Source organism: Dendrobium catenatum, unplaced genomic scaffold, assembly GCF_001605985.2.
Source record: "Dendrobium catenatum unplaced genomic scaffold, ASM160598v2 fragScaff_scaffold_402, whole genome shotgun sequence".
Classification (NCBI taxonomy): Eukaryota; Viridiplantae; Streptophyta; class Magnoliopsida; order Asparagales; family Orchidaceae; genus Dendrobium; species Dendrobium catenatum.
The window spans coordinates 553,965-577,369 of record NW_021318864.1 but is presented as its reverse complement, the minus strand read 5'-3'; the positions used below and the strand labels follow the sequence as shown (position 1 = coordinate 577,369).

Sequence of the window (23,405 nt, the reverse complement as noted above, 5' to 3'; positions counted from 1 at the left end):
TATCAGTTAATTATCTTGATCGGGCACGAATATCGAGGTAAAATCAAGCCGAAAACTTCAAAAATTAAATCCGGGATTACCTTAACTCCGATTTCAGCAAACTTACAGTCGAACAGATCGTCTTGGAAATATGAACCCAACGACACCAAATTCAGCTTAATCTGAGTCCAAATGGGTCCGAATCAAAGGCCCGAAGCACATTCGGAAGGTTTAATCCATAATTTGGATTGCCAAACGGCTTCCAAATATGACATGCTTATAGTCGAATTGAGCGACTCGACGAGACGAATCCGACGAGCCCAAGATCGTCGAATTCCGACATCAATGAGACCTTCAAATGTCTAATAAACGGTTCACAATCGAAGAATTCAATATCAACAGTTCACCGGAACCACTCCATATTTGCCCTTGATCTCTCATCTATTTACGGGCTATGCAACTCCAGAAAATCTATAAATAGACCTCTCATTTCTCATGAGAGGGAGAGCGAAGCAAGAAACAAGAAGAAGGAAGAAGAAGAGAAGGAGAAGAGAAGGATAGGAGGGAATAACTCCTCGACCACCGCCAGAGTTCTGGCCGACGCCGGAATTCTGCCGGACTTCCGAACTACGCCGGAGTTTTGCTCGACTCTGGAATTCTGTCCAACCTCAAAGTGATATAGGAATTCCGCCCGACTTCCAAGTAATGTTGGAGTTTCACCAGAACTCCAAGTAACATTGGAGTTCTTCCCGAAATCATCTAACGTCGGAGTTCTCCTCGGCCACCAACTGACATATGACTTCTACCCGACGTCGGACCTCTGCTCTTCGCCAAATTTCTACTTGACACTGGACTTCTACTAATTGTCGGACTTTCACCAGACATCTATCTGATGTTGGATTTTTGCCCATTGATGGATTTCTACCAGACGTCGTCTTTCTGACTTCCGTCGCAGACTACAGTCCTTCCGACCTCCGTCGCTCGTCGACTACGGCCCTTCAGACTTACGTCGTCCACCGACTACAGTCCTTCCAACCTCCGTCGTCCGCCGACTACGGTCCTTCAGACTTACGTCGTCCGCTGACTACAGTCCTTCCGACCTCTGTCGTCCACCGACTACGGTCCTTCAGACATACGTCACTCGCCAACTACATTCCTTCTGACTTATGTCACCCGCCGACTACAGTCCTTCCAACTTCCGTCGCCCACTGACTACGGTCCTTCTGACTTACGTTGCATACCGACTATTGTCCTTCAGACCATACTAACACATCAACATTGATGCTTTGTATTCTCACTGTGTAATGTACTATATAATATGTACATCAAACTAAGGCTTTCCCACGAGGAAGGACCTCATTTGTAATCATTTACAATACTAGTGTATTCATTTATACTAGGCCATGCCCCGTGGTTTTTTCCCCTTTTTTCAGGGGCTTTCCACATAAAAAACTTGGTCTCTAGTAAATTGTGCACCCTCTCTCTTATCTGATTGCGTGTCGAATTTTCGTTCAACGCTAAGACATTAAATTTTATATTTCTCTACCGCCGCGAATACTCCAGGACGCAACAATACTAAAATTATCAGATTTATCATATCTATTATAGATACTAAAGTATTTAAGTACTGAATATAAATTCATCCACAATATTTCTTTCATTTCATCAAAATACATCTACACTACAGTTCATGGCTACAAACAAAAACTACATCATCGAATAGTAAATTTGTTATTATTATTTTTTTAATTATTTTTTTTCTCTCTTTTTATAATTTTGTTATGACTATACAAAAATTAACAAAAGAAATACCTATCAATATATGTTATGGTGAGGACGGTTTATGATTTGGACTTATAATGACTTATGAAATAATTTTTGATTGTTATAGGTCAAAATTGCTCCTTTAAATTTTAAAGGTTACTATATGAGCTAACTAAGAAACTCACCCTATATGGGGTTGAATTGATGATTCCTTATCAAATCATAACTCGTCGCTACCTCATTTGTTAGCTCTCCCCCAGAACATTCAAGCTCGCTCAGCTTAGCTATAGGAAATTCTTATTTGGAGAACACTTCACATAATTCAATCACTATTGTCTAACCTAAAGCTTTCCATTCCCGCTATGTCTCACTTGCCTTTCTCCTCTAGGCTTCCCTTGATCTACACAAGTCGTTTACCACACCGAAACTCTTATCTGGGCTTATTCACAACATCACCTCGAGCCTACTTATTGGCACTAAGCTTGCCTAAGGGCGGCTTACTTCATCATCCTTTAGCCCATCAAGAGGTGACCTTTGTTTAGATTGCATGTAGTAGTGTACAAATATTCTTTGTAGCTTATAATTTTTACTTATCTTTATAACATTTCATCTAGCTCTTAGAACCCTATAAATAAGTGATAATGAGAAACAATGGGAACTTGGAAGGAATTGAAATATCTTTTTTATTGATAGTGGATACTATATTAGTTTGAGACTTGTAGCTTTTTATCTCTACACACACACACACACACACACTCTCTCTCTCTCTCTCTCTCTCTCTCTCTCAGCTCTCTTCATGCTTACATGTAAGTTTCAATTCATCGGGTTGACTTGCTAGTAAAGTTATGTGTCATCTACAAACTATTTAGATTCAACATCTTCTTAGGTGCGGCGAGCGTGGCTTGATGTCAGTGATAAGAAGATATGCCCAACTCGATGAGCTGCTTCAACAAGAACTCTCAATAAATATGGAGGACATTGAATTCATTGCCCGACATAAACAGTGAATTATGAAGACGATCCAAGGTGCGCTAACTAACCTTCAGGGGTGAATGCTAGCTGATAGCATTCTTGATGAATTTTCGAACTCGATATCTCTCCTGTAACATCTATGGTAATAGTGTATCGTTCTACTTTTTATGACCCAACCTGTTAAATGTACTCTGCTAAATTTTTGCATTGAATCCTCTTGCTTGTGTCTGAGAATGTTTTGTATGCAGTGCATGTCTGAATGTATTTGGGAGCAAGTCTCGGAGGTTTGTGTACATGATTTGAAAGTAGGAAAAATTTTCCATGGGGCACTGTAGCTTTGAGATTTCTGTCTTTTGGCCAAATTAATTCAGGTGCTGCGGCACTTGGGTGGAACTGTAAATGTTTAAGTGAATGCTTGTCTCAATTTGCGAGCACCCAAAAGCTCCCAAAAAAACTAGTAAGTTTTTCTAAAGATGAGGTAGGAGATAGGGGAATCATTGAGGAACTTTATAGTGAGGTTCTAAAGAGAAATATTAGTTCCTCATTAAACCACCACTCACCGCCACCAAAATCACTGCCTTTTCCCTCATAACATTGAGATTTCCTCTACTCAACTATGAGGAAGTGCCCATTTAAAGAACACCTTACATCTTTCAATCACTGTTGGCTGGCCCGAAGCTCTCAATTCCCACCATGTCTCACTCGCTTTTCTCTTTAAGGCTGCCCGAGATCTCCTACATAAGTAATCAACCACACCGAAACTCTCATCAGCGCGTACTCGTAGATTCACTCGGAGCCTAGTCAATGCCATTAAACTCGCCGAAGGGTTTGTTGACTTCATCCTCTAGCCAATTATGAGGCAAAAACATATCTAGATGAGAGTGTAATACTGTGTAGATATTATATACATGTAGTTTGTAATTGTTTTTTTTTTCTCTGTACAGTCATTTGTGTAGTGCTTAAAATTCTATATATAAAATGTGACGAGGAATTGTTGAGAGAACTTCAAATCTCTTTTTCATTGATAGTGGATAATATGCCAGTTCGAGACATGTAGCTATTTTCTCCACTATCTCGTTGTCCGCACTCTCTATTCTTACATATAGGTTTAAGCTCATTGGGTTGACTTGCTAGTAAGTTCAGTATATCCACGGATAAATTTGGATTCAACAATGAGTGCTTTTGTAAATCGTAATCACATATTTTGTGCTTGATATTTTTATGTTTTTCCACACTATTAGTTTAAGAACTAGTTTTCCTTCATGTCTTATCCAATATTTCTTCATGTAAGAAAGTCTGTTTAACGCTGGAAAGTTTTGGCGTGAGCTCTACTAGGGTTTGGCGCTACTCGAGTCTTCCCCTCTCGTGCCGCCTGCTTGGGGGGAGGGCTTCTCCTCCCCCACCTCCTTTGCCATAGCTTCCTCCTCCTCTTACCTCTTTGATTTCCTTCCCCTCCTTGGAGCTGTTGCTCCGGTTCTCGCTTCCCCTACCAACCTAAAACTCATCTCTATCCTCACCAACAAAGATCCAGTAGCCAATGAGTTTTCCCTTTCGTTTATACCTCCTCCTTCCAAGGTTCATTTTTCTGCAAAGGAACTGACGCTTGGAGTCCTGGTTTGGAACATGTCATTGGTCAGATATTCAGTCGGACCGAGGCCAACGTACCTGAGCTTACAGAACATTATTAAAAAATCTTGGTCGCCTAAAGGTTCGGTTGATCTCCTCTCTCTTAATGATGGATTTTCCCTGTTTAAGTTTTCCTCTCTGGAAGACTTTGACGTTGCCTGGACGGGAGGTACATGATTTTTCTTTGGTAGACCCTTCATATTGCAGAAATGGACCCTCAAATTCAAACCTAAGAGGGATGAATTTACCTCCATTCCCATTTGGATTAAAATCATGGACCTCCCACTTGCGGTATGGAATCTGCTCGGTATCTCAAAAATTCGCTAGTTTTATCGGCCACCCGCTTGCCGTTGATGCTCTAACGGCACGGAAAACTCGCGTAACTTTTGCAAGGGTATGTGTTATGGTTACCAACTCCTCCCCCCTCCCAGATGAAATTCCTATCTCCTTGGATGGTGATGCCGTTTCCCTCAAAGTAATTTACGATTGGAAGCCTGTACCCTGTTCCGGTTGTGGCTCACTTGTTCAACCTTCTTCCCTCTATCACAAAAACCCCCAGCCCAAACCTTCGATACATACAAATACCCGTGGCAGAAGTTTCAGTCGAGTTCGCTCGTCTAGATCCCTTCCTTCCACTAAAGTGCCAACAATTTTGTCAAACCCCCAACCCTATATCAATCCACAAATAACCCCTCCTAATCAACCTACAAACACTTGTATGCACCGAATAACAACCTCAAGCTTCATATTTCACCCCTTCACCCTCCATTCCTCCTTCCACAGCTCCACCAGTTTCCCACATTAGAAAGAAATCATTCCTAATCTAAATTCACCTACTGATGATACCTCCTCATCAGATGTTCTTCTCCCTACTTGCTCAGTCCAACCCCCATCTGACTCTATTCCCTCCATGGATAAATTGCCATCAAATTCGATTGCGAAGCCCCCACATATTTCAGCCCCCACAAACTCTACTACTGTTTGGACCCGACAACATCCCAATCTCACCACTTCTCCTAACAAATTTGCTATTTTGCAACTTGAGGAGCCCCCCAATTCTCGGGACTCCCTGGATACTTCTTCAAGCAATGATCAGAGCAACCCTGAAGACCCTCCAAATAAAACCCTCAACTTGAAATCCAACAACCCTAAGCCCTCTAGAGCTAAAAGCGCAAAAAAAGCACACACCTCCAAGTCTAAATGAACCTTCCCCATATTGGCTGCTGGAATGTTCGGGGCTTCAACAGTTCTGAAAAGGTTATGGCTTGCAAAAAACTGATTTCCACTCATCCTATCGACATGCTTTGCATTCTTGAAGCTAAAATATCCTCTCAGCACATCTCAGACCCTTGGTTCATCAATTCCCATCAGATTTTTCCCAATGTGTTGAGTTGTAACAATCTCAACTCTTCTTCTCCCAGCCGGATTTGGTTAAAATGGAACTCTTATGTGGTCACTTTCAGTCCTCTCTCTTCACCTCAGTTAATTCATGGCTCTTTTCATTCTAGTAATTTGGCTAGTTTTTTATTTTCTGTGGTTTATGCTGCTAATTCCTTGGATGAAAGACATGAGCTATGATTTCAGCTTTTCTCCTTGTCTGAGCATATCACTTCCCCTTGGATCATTATGGAGGACTTTAATTGCTTCAAGGAGGCTAAAGAAAAATATGGGGGCAATCCTCCACATTTCAGTCATTTGGGAGAAATGAACAATTGGATTTCTAGCTCTGGCACGTTTGATCTTGCTTCTATTGGCTTATACTATATTTGGTTTAATCAAAGAGCTAAGGACCCAATTCATATTAAGCTTGATAGGATGCTTGTCAACCAACTCTGGTTGGATATTTTTCCCACTTCTTTTTACAAAGTGTAGCCTCCTGGTTGCTCTGATCATTCGCCTATGGTACTTATTTGTGATCCTTTTGCGCCCAATTTTAGTAGATTCCAATTTAAGAAATTTTGGATCAACATGGAAGGTTATTGGGACGATGTTATATCTGCTTTCTCTTCTAATTTTGAGGGTAGTCATATTGCCAACTTCTATGGTAAACTGAGGCTTTTGAAATCTCTTTTTTTTTTTTTGAGGAATTGGGCTAGTTCTTGTTTTATTCGTGACAACATTGCTGATTTGGAGAATAGGCAGTCCTGTTTACTTGAATTAATTCAAACCAATCCTTTAGACCCTATGCTTAATGCTAATCTCAGAGATATCAACAAAGTGCTCCATCATTTACAGTCGGCTTGGTCTTCTTGGATTGTCCAAAGAGCTACAGCCAGATGACTTTCTTCTCGGGAGGATGACTTGGGCTTCTTATATGCTATAATTAAATCTAGATGTAATTCTAACCGCATCAGGGAGCTCTCAACCTCTGAGGGAATTTTCTGTTCGCATCAAGACATTGCTACTGCAACTATTACTTTAATAATATTTACAATTCTCCTAGACCGACCAACCCCTCCAACAACCTCATCCTTAACGGATCTGTCATTCTTGCTCACCGTATTGATCCTCTCATTGGTCCGGTCTCCAATGAAGAGGTAAAGGACATTGTCTTTGCTGGCCATAATTCTTCTTCTTCTGGACCGGACAGCTTTACCTTTGAATTCTACAAGTCTTCTTGGGATGTTATTGGTTTTTATGTTTGCAATGCCGTCAAGCACTACTTCTCCATTGGTCACCTTCCGAAAGGTGCCAAGGCCACTGCTATAGCTTTAATCCCCAAGCATTCTCATGCCTCCAACATTGCGGATTACCGCCCCATTTCCCTTTGCAACGTTTTTTACAAGATGCAAGCAGGCTTAAGGGGGTTATGCCCTTTATTATTCATAAAAGCCAAGTTGGTTTCATTCATAAGAGATTAGAGTCTGATAATATTGTGTTAGCTTCTGAAATCCTGGGAGAGTTTAATGTGAACCGGGGCAATAAGTATTTCTGTGCCAAATTAGACATTAGGAAGGCTTTTGACACTGTCTCTCACGATTTTCTTATTCATATACTTTAGTGTGAAAGGTTTTCCTGATAAATTTATTTCTTGGATCAAAGGGTGCATTATTGACGTTCCATTCTCTATTTGTATCAATGGTGCTCTTGAGGGGTTCTTTAACTCTTTATCTGGGCTTCATTAAGGATGTCCACTTTCTCCGTTACTCTTCACTATTGTTATGGACGCCTTCTCTTGTGCTTTTGATGATGGCAAATTTAAAGGCATCTCATGCAGTTCCACAGATTTCAATCATCTACTTTATGCAAATGAAGTGTTGGTGTTTGGAGAGGCTAAGATGGAAAATGCTATAAATCTCAAAGCCACACTTGATAATTTTGCTGCTTCTTCAGGGTTGAGCATTAATGAGGCTAAATGTTCTATTATCTTTTCTCAGAATACTTGCATTGCTAATGTTTCCAACCTCCTTGGCTTCTCCATGTCTGATCACACCATCAAATATTTGGGCCTCCCTATCTTTACCAAAAATCTTTCTGCTGCTCACTTCCAACCACTACTGAGTAAATTTACTACTCTACTTGCTTGTTGGAAAGTAAAATTTTTATCTTTTACAGATATGATCCAATATTTGAAGTTTACCATTGCCAATACCATTGCCTACTGGATTAGAGCGGCAATTCTACGTAAGCACTGTTTTAAATCTATTGATAAACTTTGCTCTAAGTTTCTCTTCCACGGTTCTACTTCAGTGAAAAAGCTGCACCTAATTGCTAGGAAGAAAACTTGTCTTCCCATTGCTGTCGGTGGCCTTGGTATTCCTGACATCCAATCCATCTCATTTGGATTTGGATGCACCTTCATTTGGCGGCTTTCCATCTCTAATTCTCTGATTGTTGACTGGTTTAGATATAAACATGTTTCTCCTTGGAAACCATCTTCTTCTAAAGCTTCTTAATTCTGGAATTTTATTTGTGTCATAGCTGATCGTATTAAACATAACATTAAATTCCATGGTGATTGCTTTAACTGCAAAATGGATATGTTTTGGGATCCATGGGTTAAGAGGTTTGGCTGTCTCTGAGCTTGTGCAACCACTGAATATCAGTTTTACTTTTGTGCAGAACTTTATTCAGCTCGATAATTGGGTTCTTCCAAATTCTTTTTCTCCCACGGTAATTCAACACATATAATCTATTCTGATTCAGGATAACCAGCCGGGGTGTACTGAATGGGTTGGTAAGGGAAAGCCTTATTTTAAAACGTTCAAAGATTATTTTTTCTCTGAATTCCTCGCTGTTAATTGGAGCAAGTTTGTTTGGCATAAGCCTTATGCGCTTAGATATTCTTCCTTTGCGTGGTTGGCTGTTTGTGACGGGTTCAAAACTGTGGATGTTTTGAGCAAGAGAAATATTGAGATTCATTATTTTTTGTTATTTGTTATTTGTTGCTCGGTTTATTATATGTGTAGGGAAAGCAATGACAGACGTTTTGGTGGGATTCAAATCTCTCCTCACACTATCTATCGTAAGATTTCAAATGCGATCACAACTAAGACGAGAAGTTGGAGGAATATTGATAAGTTGAAAAACAAGTATCGTACATGCTTCTCTTTGCACCACCGAATTTTAGCTGGTTCTTAAGTTTCTCTTCCACTACAATTCTGTCTCTCAGCCCCTGGATGGCCTGAGCATTTCATCTGTTCCTGTTTTTGGCAATTGGATTGGCACTTGTTGCAACCTGCTGCTGTTCCGGCAACCGGGGCTTGACCGCTGCTTCCTGTGGGCATTGAGCATATGTTGCCTTGATTCTGATGCTCGTTCCTGTCGGTTTCGTTTTAACCTGAGCCCCCTTTTGGGTTTTTGACTTTTTGAGGTGCTATTTTCACCCTTTTTGATTGTTTTTTTGAGTTGGTTTACTTGTATTTTCTTCATAGCAGTTTTTTGTATTACCTTGTAATCTCTACTTTTTTTAAATATACAGTCTAAGCCCCAAATTTTCCAAAAAAGAAAAAAAAAAAAGAAAGTCTGTTTCTATGGAAGAGTAGAACACCATTGTCATGATCAGATCTTTATATATTTCTTAACACGTGCAGGCTAGCAAGTCCTTCCTTGCGACTTTTGTTTGGCAACAAAATTGTTTTTATATATATGCACATAGTTCTTTCCTTACAGAATTATTTAATAAATAGACGTCTCAAATGTATGATCGAGACAATTGATGCTGATTTAAAACTTGTGAAAAAATATTTTTATCAATGAATATTTAATCTGTTCTCATTGCAAAATTATGCAGTTTCTAACATTATTATCCCCTTTTTTATTTTATTTTTATTTTATTTTTATACTTTTTTCATGATAGCTATTTCTTTACGGACACCTAATTATTTCTTAATTAAATTTGGCCTTCACGAAATGTGATTATTTATAAGTAATTTCTTCCTTATCTTTTTACTACTTTTTTTTTTCTTTTTAATTACTATATTGGTTTTAATTTGTGATTCTCACTTATCAATCTGTTATGTTAAATTTTTTTTAGTTGAGGAGACGTCTCGAATCCATCTATGTTAAAATATTACGACACTCAACATGAAATTAGGACGTTACGTTGACTTTCTAACATTTATTTTGCATTTGTAGCTGCTCATCAATGGTTAAAGGTTCCTAGTTTAACAGCACCTTTTTCTACTGAAGATATCAAATAGGTCATCTTCTCCTCTCCTTCTAATACTGCACCTGGCCCTGACGGGTTTACTTTTGAGTTCTACAAAGCAACTTGGAGTATTTTGGGCAATAAAATCTGTCATGCTGTGTAGTCTTTTTTCAACAATGCTTTTATGCCCAGACATGTTAAACACTCTGCTATTGCTCTTATACCCAAGCACACTCACCCAACTTCGGTGAATGACTATAGGCCAATTTCTTTATGCAACTCATTCTACAAGATTATTGCTAAGCTGCTGGCTATTAGAATGAAAAATGTTATGCCTTTTATTGTCAACCCGGCTCAAGCCGGGTTCATTACCAATAGAATTATCTCTGACAATGTTATTCTAGCTACGGAGCTCCTTGGCACTTTTAACAGCAACACAAAAGACTCTTATTTCTGTGCCAAATTCGACATACATAAGGCTTTTGATACAGTCTCAAGGGATTTTCTCATTGCCCGTCTTAAAGCAAAGGGTTTTCCCTCTGTTTTCATCTCTTGGATTCATGCCTGTATTTCTGAGGTGCATTTTTCTGTTGCTATTAATGGCTCTTTGGAAGGTTACTTCAACTCTTCTTCTGGACTGAGACAAGGTTGTCCTTTGTCTCCTTATCTGTTCTCTATTGTTATGGATGGGCTATCTGCTTGTTTTGAGGATGCATTGCTTTCTCACTCTTTCAGGGGAATCTCTATGGGTAACTCATCCATCTCCCACCTACTTTATGCTGATGATTTACTTGTTTTCTCAAAAGCTAACCTTGATGAAGCCGCAACTCTTAAATCTATTTTGGAGCTTTTCCAGACCCATTCTGGTCTTAAAGTTAATCCCTCCAAGAATTTTTGGCAACATTTTTGAGTGCCACACCACTGTGGCTAGGAAAATTAAGAGAGCTTGTCGGGCGAAATTGCTGAGTTGGAAAAATGCTCATGAATTACTGTACCTGCTGGATTAATTGGTTATTCTGCTGGACTGCCCTCCAGAGATGGTTTCTGAAGACCCGCTATTGTGTTTGCTATTGCTGGTGCACCTCTGTTGTTGCCTGGCTATCTTCTCTGCTGCTGTTTTCCTTTTTGGCCGCCGACTCTGGCATCGGTTGGGGCAATTTCAGATTTTTGTTCGAGATTTTTTGCAGGACGATGATGAACGCTGCAGCCTCGCTCCTTGGAGGGCCAAATTCTGGCAACCAGGAGCTCCTTTATGATCCTAATGATCCCGGGCTGCCCATTTTTGGCTGTAGCAATAGCTGAGTCCTTTTTTTGTTATACCACAATTTTGGTTCTTTTACTTGTAATTGGGGGTGGTATAGGTTTTTACTTTCTTGTTTCATTTTTTGGTTCCTTCTTGTTTTTGATAAGTTAGGAACCTTTACTGTAATTTTCATGTTTTAATGAATGGGCTTTGGCCCCAAAATTTCCCAAAAAAAAAAAAAAAAAAAAAAAAAAAAGGTTCCTTGAAACATTGGATAAGTTTAGTATAGGGATGAAAAATCTTTCGCATAAATTTAGAATGGAGCAAGGTAGAAGCCATTCTACAAATCTTTAAATATTGAAAGAATGATAGTAATAAATATATCTTATGCATTTTCTGGAGACTCTTTGAAATTATTATTTTTAGAGTCACACACTCTCTTTCTCACATTCTAACAAATTCTAAAGAAGTGGTAAGTGCCTTTTATAATTTGAGATAAACTAATGAGCATGAAGTTAAGCAAACTTAATGGAGGTGTTGACAAGCCCACATTGGAAAGAAAATAATCATATTGAGTTGGAATGAAATGTCTAGTGTTGTGGGCATTTTGTTTGTTTGGTTTATTGTTTGGCTTTTTGACTCATTATATGATTTTAAATAATGTCAAGTCAGGAAAGGGGCAAGAACGAGGTGGAGTGAGGTTGATTGAGATTCTCATATCTTTCTTTAGATTATGTTATGTTTTTTTTTTTCATTCTTTTGTAGTCAGGAGTTTGTGATAGACTAGTAATTGTACTGATCTTCTTACTATTATATTTTAATTTTGAGAGAATGAATGTAATAAAGTATTTTGATGTGTATAATTTTAATTGCTTTCGTTGGATATTTGAGTATATTATTGATTTATAGAAAGCTCTGGTTAATTAATTAAAAAGATAAAAGATATAATTCTTTCAAATTTATTTATGGGGAACCACACCAAGAGAATTCAAACAGACTATAGAATACAGAGAACAAAATGTTACAATGCCCAACTCGAAAGCCATGGTGCTCCCAATGAACTCATTTTTTATACCTAGAAATAGAGAGGATAATGCTCTAGTGCCTAGAGAGACAGTGTTGCAGAGCTCCTCGGGGATGTTTCACACATGATTCTTAGGACTTGATCTAATGTTGAAAACACACATAGAAACATTTACAGAGAATATGGAATGCTCATGTCACTTACCAGAATCAACTCATGCCACAACAGGTTATCTGATCATGATGACTACAATGTTCCTCACATTATAGGTGCAATAGTTTTGGTAAAAATGTCTATATCAAATAAGGTTGCTAGAAAGTTATGATATATGTCATCATTTTAATGTCCAAATGTTCGCCTCCTTTAGTTTAAATGACTCAGCAAGTGAAAGGTTTGTGTGTCATTTGAGATTCACATTTTGGGTTGGAAATTGTACTGACAAATTGAATTTTTTTTTTCTTTAATGTTAAGATTAGATCGTGGCGTAACAGTGTAAACAATAAGCATTGATTAATTGCAGCCTTACTGTTAGCTGGACGATGACCTAATTTTCATGAGTACTAAATTAGGCTTCTCGCTTCTGGATTGCTATTCATCAAATCAAGCCTTTGGTCAACAGCTTTGCTTATGATAAATGTATATTGCTTGTTGTAATGGAATAAGCCAATAATTAACCAATGCTGAGAAATTCATGACAACGGCATTTGCTAACTTAGGGTCGTACCTTTCCCATCAGTCATAAACTTATTACAGTCGTTTGGTAAGATTTTTTTTTTTGGTTGTTTCAATTACTATTTTAAAATTATTTTCACAACCATAATTTTGTTTAATGTCTTATAAAAAATATTGATCATATATGAATATTAATACATATTTGAACTAAAAACTTTTGAAATTAAATTTACGATCATTTGAATTTTATTTTTAATAAATTTATAGTCAAATGAATTGTCTTGTTGAGATGAATCCATCGACACCAATAGTGATATGATCATACCCCATATGAGCCAAATATTTAAAGCATAACTAGACATTTTGGGACATTAATTATAAGACTAAACAACATCCAAATATTGCATGCTTATAGTCACATCAAATGTTTGATGTGATACATCAAATAAGCCAAAATCATTTAATTTTGACATCATTAAGATTTTGTGATGTTAATTAGAAGACTAAAAGATCTTCAAATATTACATGCTTATATTCAAATCAAGTGTCCTGATAAGATGAATCCAACGTGTCAAAATCATTTAATTATGAAATCATTAAGGTAGTTAATATTGAAAGAATGGTATATGAGTGAAATAACCAATATGTGTTGTCTAATAGTGTTTTATATTTTGATTATATTTATGGGTTATGTTATTCTACAAAATAATAAATAAGCCTCCATTCTCTATGTGAAGTGAGATTACGACCTTAGCTTGAGATTCAAGCAAGAGGACCTCACAACCCTTTGCTAGCACGAGAAATATACTTGAAGTCCGAGGCAACATTACAATCTGATTGATTGACACAATTAGATTCTACACATAATAATACTAAAAATGGTTTGAAGTCGCCCAAATCCGACTTTCTCTTTCTCTAGCCAACTTGAATATGATCGGTTCAAAATAGATTGAACTGTGCGTTCACTTTACAGGCGTTATAAAATCGCCGCGAACCTTTCAACAAGCAACATTATTATTCTTTCAAACTAAAATAAATAAATTATAAAAAATAGAAAAAAAAAGTTTCCAACTTTCTGATAAAATAATTTGTTTATTGAAATATGGTGAATTGGGCCACATTTTTTATAAATGTTCACTATGGAGAAAAAAAGTTAATGCAATGCTAATATTATGCTTTTGTGGCAATTTTCACCACCACAAAAATTAGTAGCAATTATAGAACATTGCTAAAATGTAACAAAAATATAAAGATTCTAAACAAATATTTTGACCTAAAATTTCACTTATATCCATCATATGTTAATATTTTTACACCAACACAAAATAACATAAATATGATATATCTAAAGCATAATTTTTTCCAACAAATATATTTGTGATCTAAAGTAAAATTTAGATCTAATAATTTTCTTAAAAGAATTTGTAAACACTAAAGCTTAAAGTTTTGAAGCCTATATCATGAATGAAAAGGGAGTTTGGGATAGAAGCGGAGATTTAACTTCAAATGGTCAGATCTATAAAACAACCAAAAACATTTAGTCAAAAAATGATTCCGAACAGATGGTAGTGCACTCATGGCTTAAAGGGAGCTTGGGTTGTGTGATCGGAGGAAGAATAGGAACGTGGAAATTTATTTACTTTTTTCCAGTAGATTTTCACTTGAATGGTCCATAGAAAATAAGTGAGAGAATTTCCGATATTCATGCTTGTTGAAAATCCACCAAAAATCAATACATTAAACTCGCTTATGTTGGAAGAGAACAATTATTAGGTCAGGTGACCTGACGTAGCTCTACGTTCGGACGCCAATAATATGTCGCCACGTGGTCTTACTCAATACCGCACGGCTCGACGACTTGACCTGGGATTGCTATGTTCGCGTATTGCTTGGTATTGCTCTAGGTATTGCTCGGTATTGTTAGGTATACCTCGATATTGCTAGGTATTCATTGACAATAATGAAAAATATCGCTATGTGAAGACCAATACCGAGCAAAACTCGGTATTGCTCGGTATTTCTCGGTATTGCTTGGTATTGCTCGGTATTGGTATTCACAGAATGATATTTCTCGTTATTGCTGAGCAAAATCGACCAATACCGAGCAATACATAGCAACACGCGAACATAGCAATCCCGTCTCCGTTCCGGGTCGGGATTGTCGGGCCGCGCGGTAAATAGTAAGAATACGTGACACTATTTTATTGGCGTCCGAATGTAGAGCTACGTCTGGTGACCGGACCAAATAAAAGTTCGTTGGAAGAACCTTTAGAATTTTCAATGATCTGCTTTTGCAGGTAATTTTGCCGGAAATCTCACTTTTTCTTATAGTATATGTTAATGGATTTATCGTATTGTAAATTTGTTGAAGTCTTAGTTCAGATCTTTTTTTTTATAATTTTTTTTTTTTTAAGTTCAGACTTAAGCGGCCCTGCCAATATGGCAAACCAAGTAAAGGTCCATGTGGCAATTGGGCTTATTTTATTGTTAGTTGTTTTTTTTTTTAATTATCAAAAAGAAAATAATATTAAAAAAGCGAATGATACATCACAAGATCACGACTGGGCCACATCATGAGAGGTACAATCAACCAAAAACCAAAATCAGAAACTGATCGACACTAACTCAGACCGACACCCTGTTGCCAAGGAGGGCCATCCAGTGAGTATCCAAAATTAGTTAAGAAACCAAACAAAAGTAGCAATCTACAGACCACCACAGTTGCCCAACCCTGGCCATCACAGGTGTATGCACAATGACTGCTTCCTCATAGTCCAAATCCAAAACATCGATGGCAGCCAAAAACTGATAGTAGCCAAAACCACAAACCACGAAAATAGGCACTAGAAATCAAATTTTCTTCAATTTCCGTTTACGATTTCTAACCACAGTATCCAGCAAGCAAATTTCCAAACCACTGTCAAAAGTATCCACCCCTTAAGACGGCAAATCATCATGTAGCCAATCACATTGTCACCAAACATTGTTCCAGCAAGACGGGCTTGTAAATTAGCATTCGAAATAATCGAAATAGGCACTTCCACCAGCGGGTCAACACCAACCCCCCTGAGTTAACATTACCACCATCAGCTGAAGAGATTGATTTAACATTTAAAGATTCCACACTAACATTATGTAAAGGACTAGCCTTAGAATCAACACCACAATTAGAATTCAACAACAAAACCGCCATGTCAGGAGCGACAAACAGAGGACCCCCACCCAAAACAACATCACAAACAGGAGAGCCACTAGAAGAAGTTGCAGTAATAGAAACCGGGAGAATAAGGGAATGAACTGGGCCAGACATAGTAGAAATAACAACAACTTCAGCATCAACAATAACCACATGATCCAACGAGTTAACATGCAAAGAGACGGGATAAACAAGCACCTGATTCTCCATGTAATCAACATGTGGAGCAACAGACGGTAAAACAACAAGAGACATAACAACAACATTAGGACTAGAATTGGGAAGAACATTTTCCTCTAAATTATCAACATCAAAATCCGAAACCTGCACAATACCCTAAACTTTCAGAACCTAAACAAACCTGATTAGGGTAGGATTTAGTAATATCAAGCACCGCCAAAACACGAGCGATGAAAGGCCGGATTCTCACAAAAGTAGTCGCATCTATTTTCAGAGGTTTCCCAAAAATAGTTCCCAACCCATGAAGTATATGAGGGTTGTAAAGATGATGGCGTAACTACGGAAAAGAGACCCAAATTGAAATGATAGGCGACTCAACACAAACATCCAAGCTGTGAGACAATTTCATTAGTTTCATATAGCATTTGAAAACAAGATAGGATATATGGCAAAATACCCTACAATAGTCAAGATCATTCGCTAATTTGATCAGAATATGCGATTGGTAAAGTAAGGTGACCGAAACCTCAATATTAAGCTTTAGGTTAAAGAAAAACTTGCGAATTGAATCAAGAGAAGACCACTTAGAAGGGAATAATCCAACTAAGGAAAAATGAAAAGGGGTAGCTAACTCATTGATTTCCTGGTCAGAAATCTAAAGAGAGGGCAAACCACAATAAGTAGAGGTTCGCAAATCCGGAAAAGAGGAAACCGAAGAAGAACCAGCTAGCGCCTCAAAAAAACGAGCGCGAGTGAGACGAACCCCCTAAAAAACCAGGGTCGTACAACCTATTAGGCGCCATTTAGGCAAACGCCGGAGAAGAAGACCGAAAACAAAGCGAGAAATCACCAAAACAATTAGAAAACAAGGAGAGCACTTCCCTGAAAATCACCGAGTTCGCCAGCGCGAAGGCCCCAGCGGGGTGGGGGGAACCCCGACAAGGCTTAGGGAAAAAATCCTAGCAGAGGAAAAGAAAGAAGCGGGGGTGATAGTATTTTATTATTATTATTATTTTATAAGTTAGTAGAATTATTTATAATGTTTTTCTAATTTCACGAGAGAGAGAGAGAGATTAATTACCCCATATTTATATTGCACCTAATTTTTAAATGCTAATCAAGCATATTATTATTATTATTATTGTTATTATTATTATTTGCTGTAAATGAGTAATATAACATTTACATTATAAACAGTTCCAAATCGCTTTTTTTTATTCAAGATTTCACGATGATCACATTTACTTTTTAATTTATTCTAACGACATTTTCCAATAAACCAAGCACATAACTTTTTTATTAAAAAAAAAAAAATCTTCCTTAGTATAAATTTTGAAATCGCATGATTAGCTGATGAGGACGAATTTTCTTATGACGAAAACAACGACTTGTAAGTCTTTAACATAATGAGTAAAAAAAAAAAAAAACATAATGAGATAAGTAAGCCCATACAGCGCCTGATTTAACGTAAACTGTATCATAACAGTTATTCATCATTCATCATCGGACTATTCAACCTAACATAACATATGTACATTTATCATCTAATTTAGTTGTTAAAAATTTTAGAATTTTTTTTAAATGTTGAATAATAAATCTTAAAGCTTAATGCTCAGACTCGTGACATTGAAGAAATATATTTCTCTAACCATTGAGCCACCGATCCTTTCACAATTAAAAATTTTGAAATTATGATCAAAATTCAAGGATCTAATACTTATTATTTAAGATTCAAAATTCAAACTTAACAGAAAGTCCACTTATATTAATTCCCGCGCGCATCTCATCCACACAATCACTTATATTCCCTGCATGGCTGCATCTCATCCACAAAATTTTTGAGCATGTTGGATTATCATATCATTAGATAACGAATTTCTCGTCACATCTTTGGATTATCATATCGATAGGGACATTTCATTTTAGAAGGATACCTAATAAATTAAAACCTGTGGGTGATTAAGACTATCAAGACAAAGACAATTTCTCTCCTATAAAAAGGGCATATAACAAACTAATTAATAAGATTTAACATATGACTAAGGCAAATAAGATTACAATCCCTTTGTTACAGGGAGAGTGGACTAGAATTCTAAGAGTCAATGATAAGAGGCGATATATGCAATCTCTTAAGGGAGGATTGAGCGACATCATGAAGAATGGCTATAAGTATATTAAGAGCATATCATTGACGGACACTCTAAAGAATGAACATATATTTTATTTTCTTTATGACTTGGCGCTTTTATCTTTATTAGGGATATGTAAAAATATGCATAATGAAAATTTTTATAATTATAATGGGTTATTTTTGCTTTTTTTAATCACAATATTTCATTATTGTGTTATCATTGAATGACACATATCATATCATCCCATAATTATAAAGGTGATTAGATGATTATGCTCTTAAGTTGGGCTGGTCTAATCAACCGGCTTTGCCATACATAAATAATAACAAAATTTTATTATCATGCCAAACAATGCCCTTTCTTTCGACTAAGCCACACTCACCCTATTTAATACACATTGCTCACCTATACAAATAAATCATATGAGTCAATAAAACATATATAAAAAAATTTTATGTCGTACTTGATAGGCAGCATAATATCTACACATAACAAAACAACTTTATATCTGAAGCCGTGGGGATCGCTTGTGCAAGGCTGGTCGCAGTTGTGGCATGGTCACTAGAGTTGGACTGGTGGAAGGTGATCACGACTTAAGTCTCGTGCATCTAGCTTCGTCGCCTCCCGCTCTACGGCTCCCACGCCCAAGGGTGATCACTTGTGTGTCAGCCCATGAGTTGCGTCCAACATATATGCCTCGAACCATACGCGCAGACCCCGTCTCCAAATCCCATAGCCCAGCCTCCATTCTCTGATCCCATGTGAAATTGCACGTTCAGATACTCTAATCGCTCGGCCTCGCATCGCAACTACAGGCAATTCAAAACCTAGCTTCCGACATGACTAGCCGGCCTGCTCCTCCATGCAACACAACCCCCTTCATGCGCGCGTTCTCTTGTGTGCCCATGCTCTCACTTCTAGAATCCATAGGGCCTGCTTAACCCCCCGCGCGGTTCCCGCGCTTGTAGCCCAGGTGTCCCGATGGCGGTGCCATGCTGCTCTGCGCCAGCTGTTGTGAAACCACGGCCTATCTGCAACACCCGCTCTGCCTATCGACCCTTTTCACATCTCAATGTTGCGTGTGATCCGCTTGATCACGCTCCCTCTGTCGTGCGAGCACAGCTTCCTATCCTAAGCTACTCGCCCGACCATGGCACCAGGTCGTTCCGCGACTGCATCCACACTCCACACGTGCGAACTCCATCTTTCGTCAGTCTGCTTTGACCAAACAATGTTCGATCGTGCGTCCCATTGTCACTCACGACCGGCCTGCCCAACCAGCCAACCTCCATGCTATTGGTCTTGCCGATCAAGCTTTGATACCACTTGTCATAAATTCTTTGGAGGAGAGCTCTTCTTGGATCCTCATAGATGAGAGAGAGGATCAGGGAGGCCTAATTAATTTTGGAATATAAAAAAATAATAATTAATTAATCCACTCAAATTCCCATCTTCACAAAGAAAAACTTTAAACCGCTCAACCAACTAGTGAGACAGCATTGTAGAGGCATGTAATTTCATGAATAGGAGGAAATAAATATCCAACCAAACAAATTGAGGCATCTCTCTCTCGCTCTCTCTTTATATATATAATATATATATGATTAGCTCATCATTAAGAATATAGCGGAAGATAAAAACAATTATATTAGACTATTTTAATAAAAAATGATTAAAATAGCTCTTAAAAATTTAAAATAAATTTTGAAACAAATGTAATATATATATATAATTTATATCATATCATCAAAATAAAAATAAAATTTTTTCCTCATACAGTGCGCATTGCCCAGGCAAAGTGAAAAAAGAAAAAGAAAAAGAGAAAGGGAGGAAGCAGGTGGCCAATCGATGTCCGTCAACACTATAATCCAAAAGTAAATAATGCCATTTTATTGGAAGACTTTTGGTCGCGCGCAGTTGTCCCAAAAAGCACTCTCCCCAATTTTATCATGCACGATTGCCGTCCGATTCCAATCAGACGGCTCTTATTATTTTCCATTTTCCGTCACGGGAAGCTCTGCCCACCGAATCAAATAAAGCATCCATCAACTGCAAGCGTTGGCATAGTTTTCCATTGATTGCAGTACGATATATAGAAAAATTAGAAAGCACGTTACTTATGTTCTTTTGAAAGGAAAATAAAAAAATAATTTATCCTATAAAGATTTTCTTTAAATGTAAGGTCAACTATAATCGGTTGACCATAGGGCAGATTTTGTTCAACTGCACCGCATAGAATCGTAAACTTTACAGATGATTTAATTATAATGTTAGTAGTTTAAAATTTTATTATTATTATTAATTCAGCTTGTTCGGGTTAATTTTCGAATTATTTGATAATATTTTTTTTTTCAAATTTGATTCATTCATTTAGGATTAATGAGCTAAAATAAGAGTTGTTGGCCAACATTTTTTTTTTTAAATTATGGCTGACGAGCCATCTACTCTATAAGATATTAATTTACGATATGAAGGTAAGCTATTCCAATACAAAATAATGCAGGTTATTGTTGGTCGATAGTTTTTTTTTTTTATTTCTCCGGCAATTTTTTTTATTTTAATTATTAATTCTAGAACATTTATAATAGTATAAGAGCTAATTAATTATCTTAATATTTATGTAAAAAATCTTACCCATAATATTTAGTGTATCTTTTTGAGGTTACAACTTACAACCATAATTTCCCCCCTTAATCTTGACCTACTTCTTGGAGCAACTGCGTTGTTTATGAATTGCTTAGCTATATAAGTACAAATATATTAACTTTCTGATGAAGTTAAATATATAAGTGCTAGTAAATCCAATATTAATGTTTCTTGAACAACAAAGTTATTTTCTGTTATTCTTCTAATGGCATCTGAGTTGTTTATGAATTGCTTAGCTATATAAGTACAAATGTGAATTTTGATTTCTTTGATAGGATAATGGATGGTTGAGTATCTATAATATTATGCATCTTGATGAAGCTATTTATTTTGTTACTTTGAAGGAAGAACCATTATCATATATAATTAAATGAGGTACACTAAGCGCCGATATGATATTATCCTTGAGAATTGAAGGACATGATGAGCTTTGAACTCCTACAACTGATTTCAACCTACTTAAAGAAGTAGTTAATCATAACCAATATGAACCGATGAGCTTTGACCTCTCACAACCCAATAATATCTGTGTCCCAACTCTCAAAGGGCCATGAAGTAATCATCTAGTGCAACATGTTGGGCAACTTATGCAGAACTAAACCATGCACTTGAGAATTGAAGGACATGATGAGCTTTGAACTCCTACAACTGATTTCAACCTACTTAAAGAAGTAGTTAATCATACCAATATGAACTGATGAGCTTTGACCTCTTACAACCCAATAATATCCGTGTCCCAACTCTCAAAGGGCCATGAAGTAATCATCTAATGCAACATGTTGGGCAACTAATGCAGAACTAAACCATGTACTTAGCATTAATAATAATGATGTGCAACAAATATGTAGTCATCAATCATCGATGACCAATAATATCATAATGTTTTTATTTTTAATTTTATTTTATAGTCATATTAATGAGCACCACATAATCTAGCATGTATCTTGATCATGGTCTTCAGGGTTTCATGTTTGTTAAGTCAATGTAACTCCATATGATTGAATGACCACCCGTATAAAGTACTATTGACCATGGTAAAAGAAAGATAAGCTCTCTTAATATCGTCAACAAGCGCTTTCTTTCGAATAAGTTTTCCTTCTTAATGATAGCCCATAAGGGCTTGTCTCAGATCAATCACTTTAATATACAAAGTAAGAACGATCTTGCCCTAAGAAGAAAACTTCTTGTTAATATATTCCAAACCTATAAGAGAGAACCTAACAGGCTTGTACATCTATAGAGAATGACTCTTCTTCTTGAGAAGTTAATTTTTTTTATGAGCTTAACCAGGGCATCCGGTATGAAATATGTTCAACAGAGATTAAAGTCAGTCGAATGATAGTGATTTGTCAACAATAGTGGTTGGCCTAGTTGTGAGGACAATGATTGAATAGAATATCTACTATATATTGAAGATAACTCTAACGACTTAATATCATGAATGTCAACCTTCACAATTCTTGTATGTTACATTATATCATTATTTTTCCCAATTGTGGGAAAATACATCATTTATAACTTATGACATATGATAGTAGAATCATTTCAACTAGGTCAAATCCATTATTTCCCCCTTTTATGAATTTTCACATAAAATGCTAAAAAAACTTTTATTATTTGTGTGAATGAGATTTATTTATTTTAGTTACGTGAGATTTTCATATAATGTCAAAAGGATGAAATCCCTTTTATCACTAGAATGCTTACAATAATATTTATCTAAAATTATTTTAATGATTTTTAAAATTTATTATAAGGTAGTAATATTTGAGATTTAAGAGTCATGCCTCATTTTTATTGATTAATAAAATTACATGTGCAAAGTTATATAAAAAGAAGACTCCAAATATGAAAGAAATAAGAGCTAATAGCCTAATAATAAGAAACAAAAAATGAATCTAACCAAAAGGCCAGAAAAAACAATAAAAGAATAATCAATCCTTGATCCCCTCGCAGCTACGGAGATGGCGAGATCAGTAAGATACCTTTATATGATTTCACCCCCCTCTCTTATCTGTTTGTGTGCTGGATCTTCGTACAATGCTAAGACGTTAAACCATATATTTCTTTACCGCCGCGAATATTTCAGGACGCAACAAATATTAAAAAAAAAACAGACGCAACCACCATCATCCATATTCCATATTGAGAAACAGAAACTAACTAAAAATCTAAATGAGCGAAGTCGAAAAACCGGCAGCCGTAACTCTTCATCCTCATTATGGATGATGTTGGTATTGCGTGCAGCGTCAGTTCACACGTGTAAATGCACTTCTAATTCTATTTTATATCATGTTACATCTTCTCCGCTGTAGCTTGATTTTCATTTTTACCCCTCCATGCTATCTTAATTTACAAGAATGCTCCCTGCTTTATTTAAA

The 23,405-nt window shown here is 36.9% G+C and overlaps 1 protein-coding gene across 1 annotated transcript; it reads left to right on the top strand.

Moving 5' to 3' along the window:
• Positions 1 to 7,502: 7,502 nt before the first annotated feature.
• On the top strand, positions 7,503 to 8,237 carry LOC114579465. The gene has a single exon (XM_028694132.1). The coding sequence runs from the start codon at positions 7,503 to 7,505 to the stop codon at positions 8,235 to 8,237; it is 735 nt and encodes a 244-aa protein (XP_028549965.1).
• The last annotated feature ends 15,168 nt before the right edge of the window (positions 8,238 to 23,405 follow it).

Excerpts from the sequence above, each read along its gene's own strand:
- LOC114579465 (XM_028694132.1), top strand. The coding sequence starts at position 7,503 with ATGGACGCCTTCTCTTGTGCTTTTGATGATGGCAAATTTAAAGGCATC.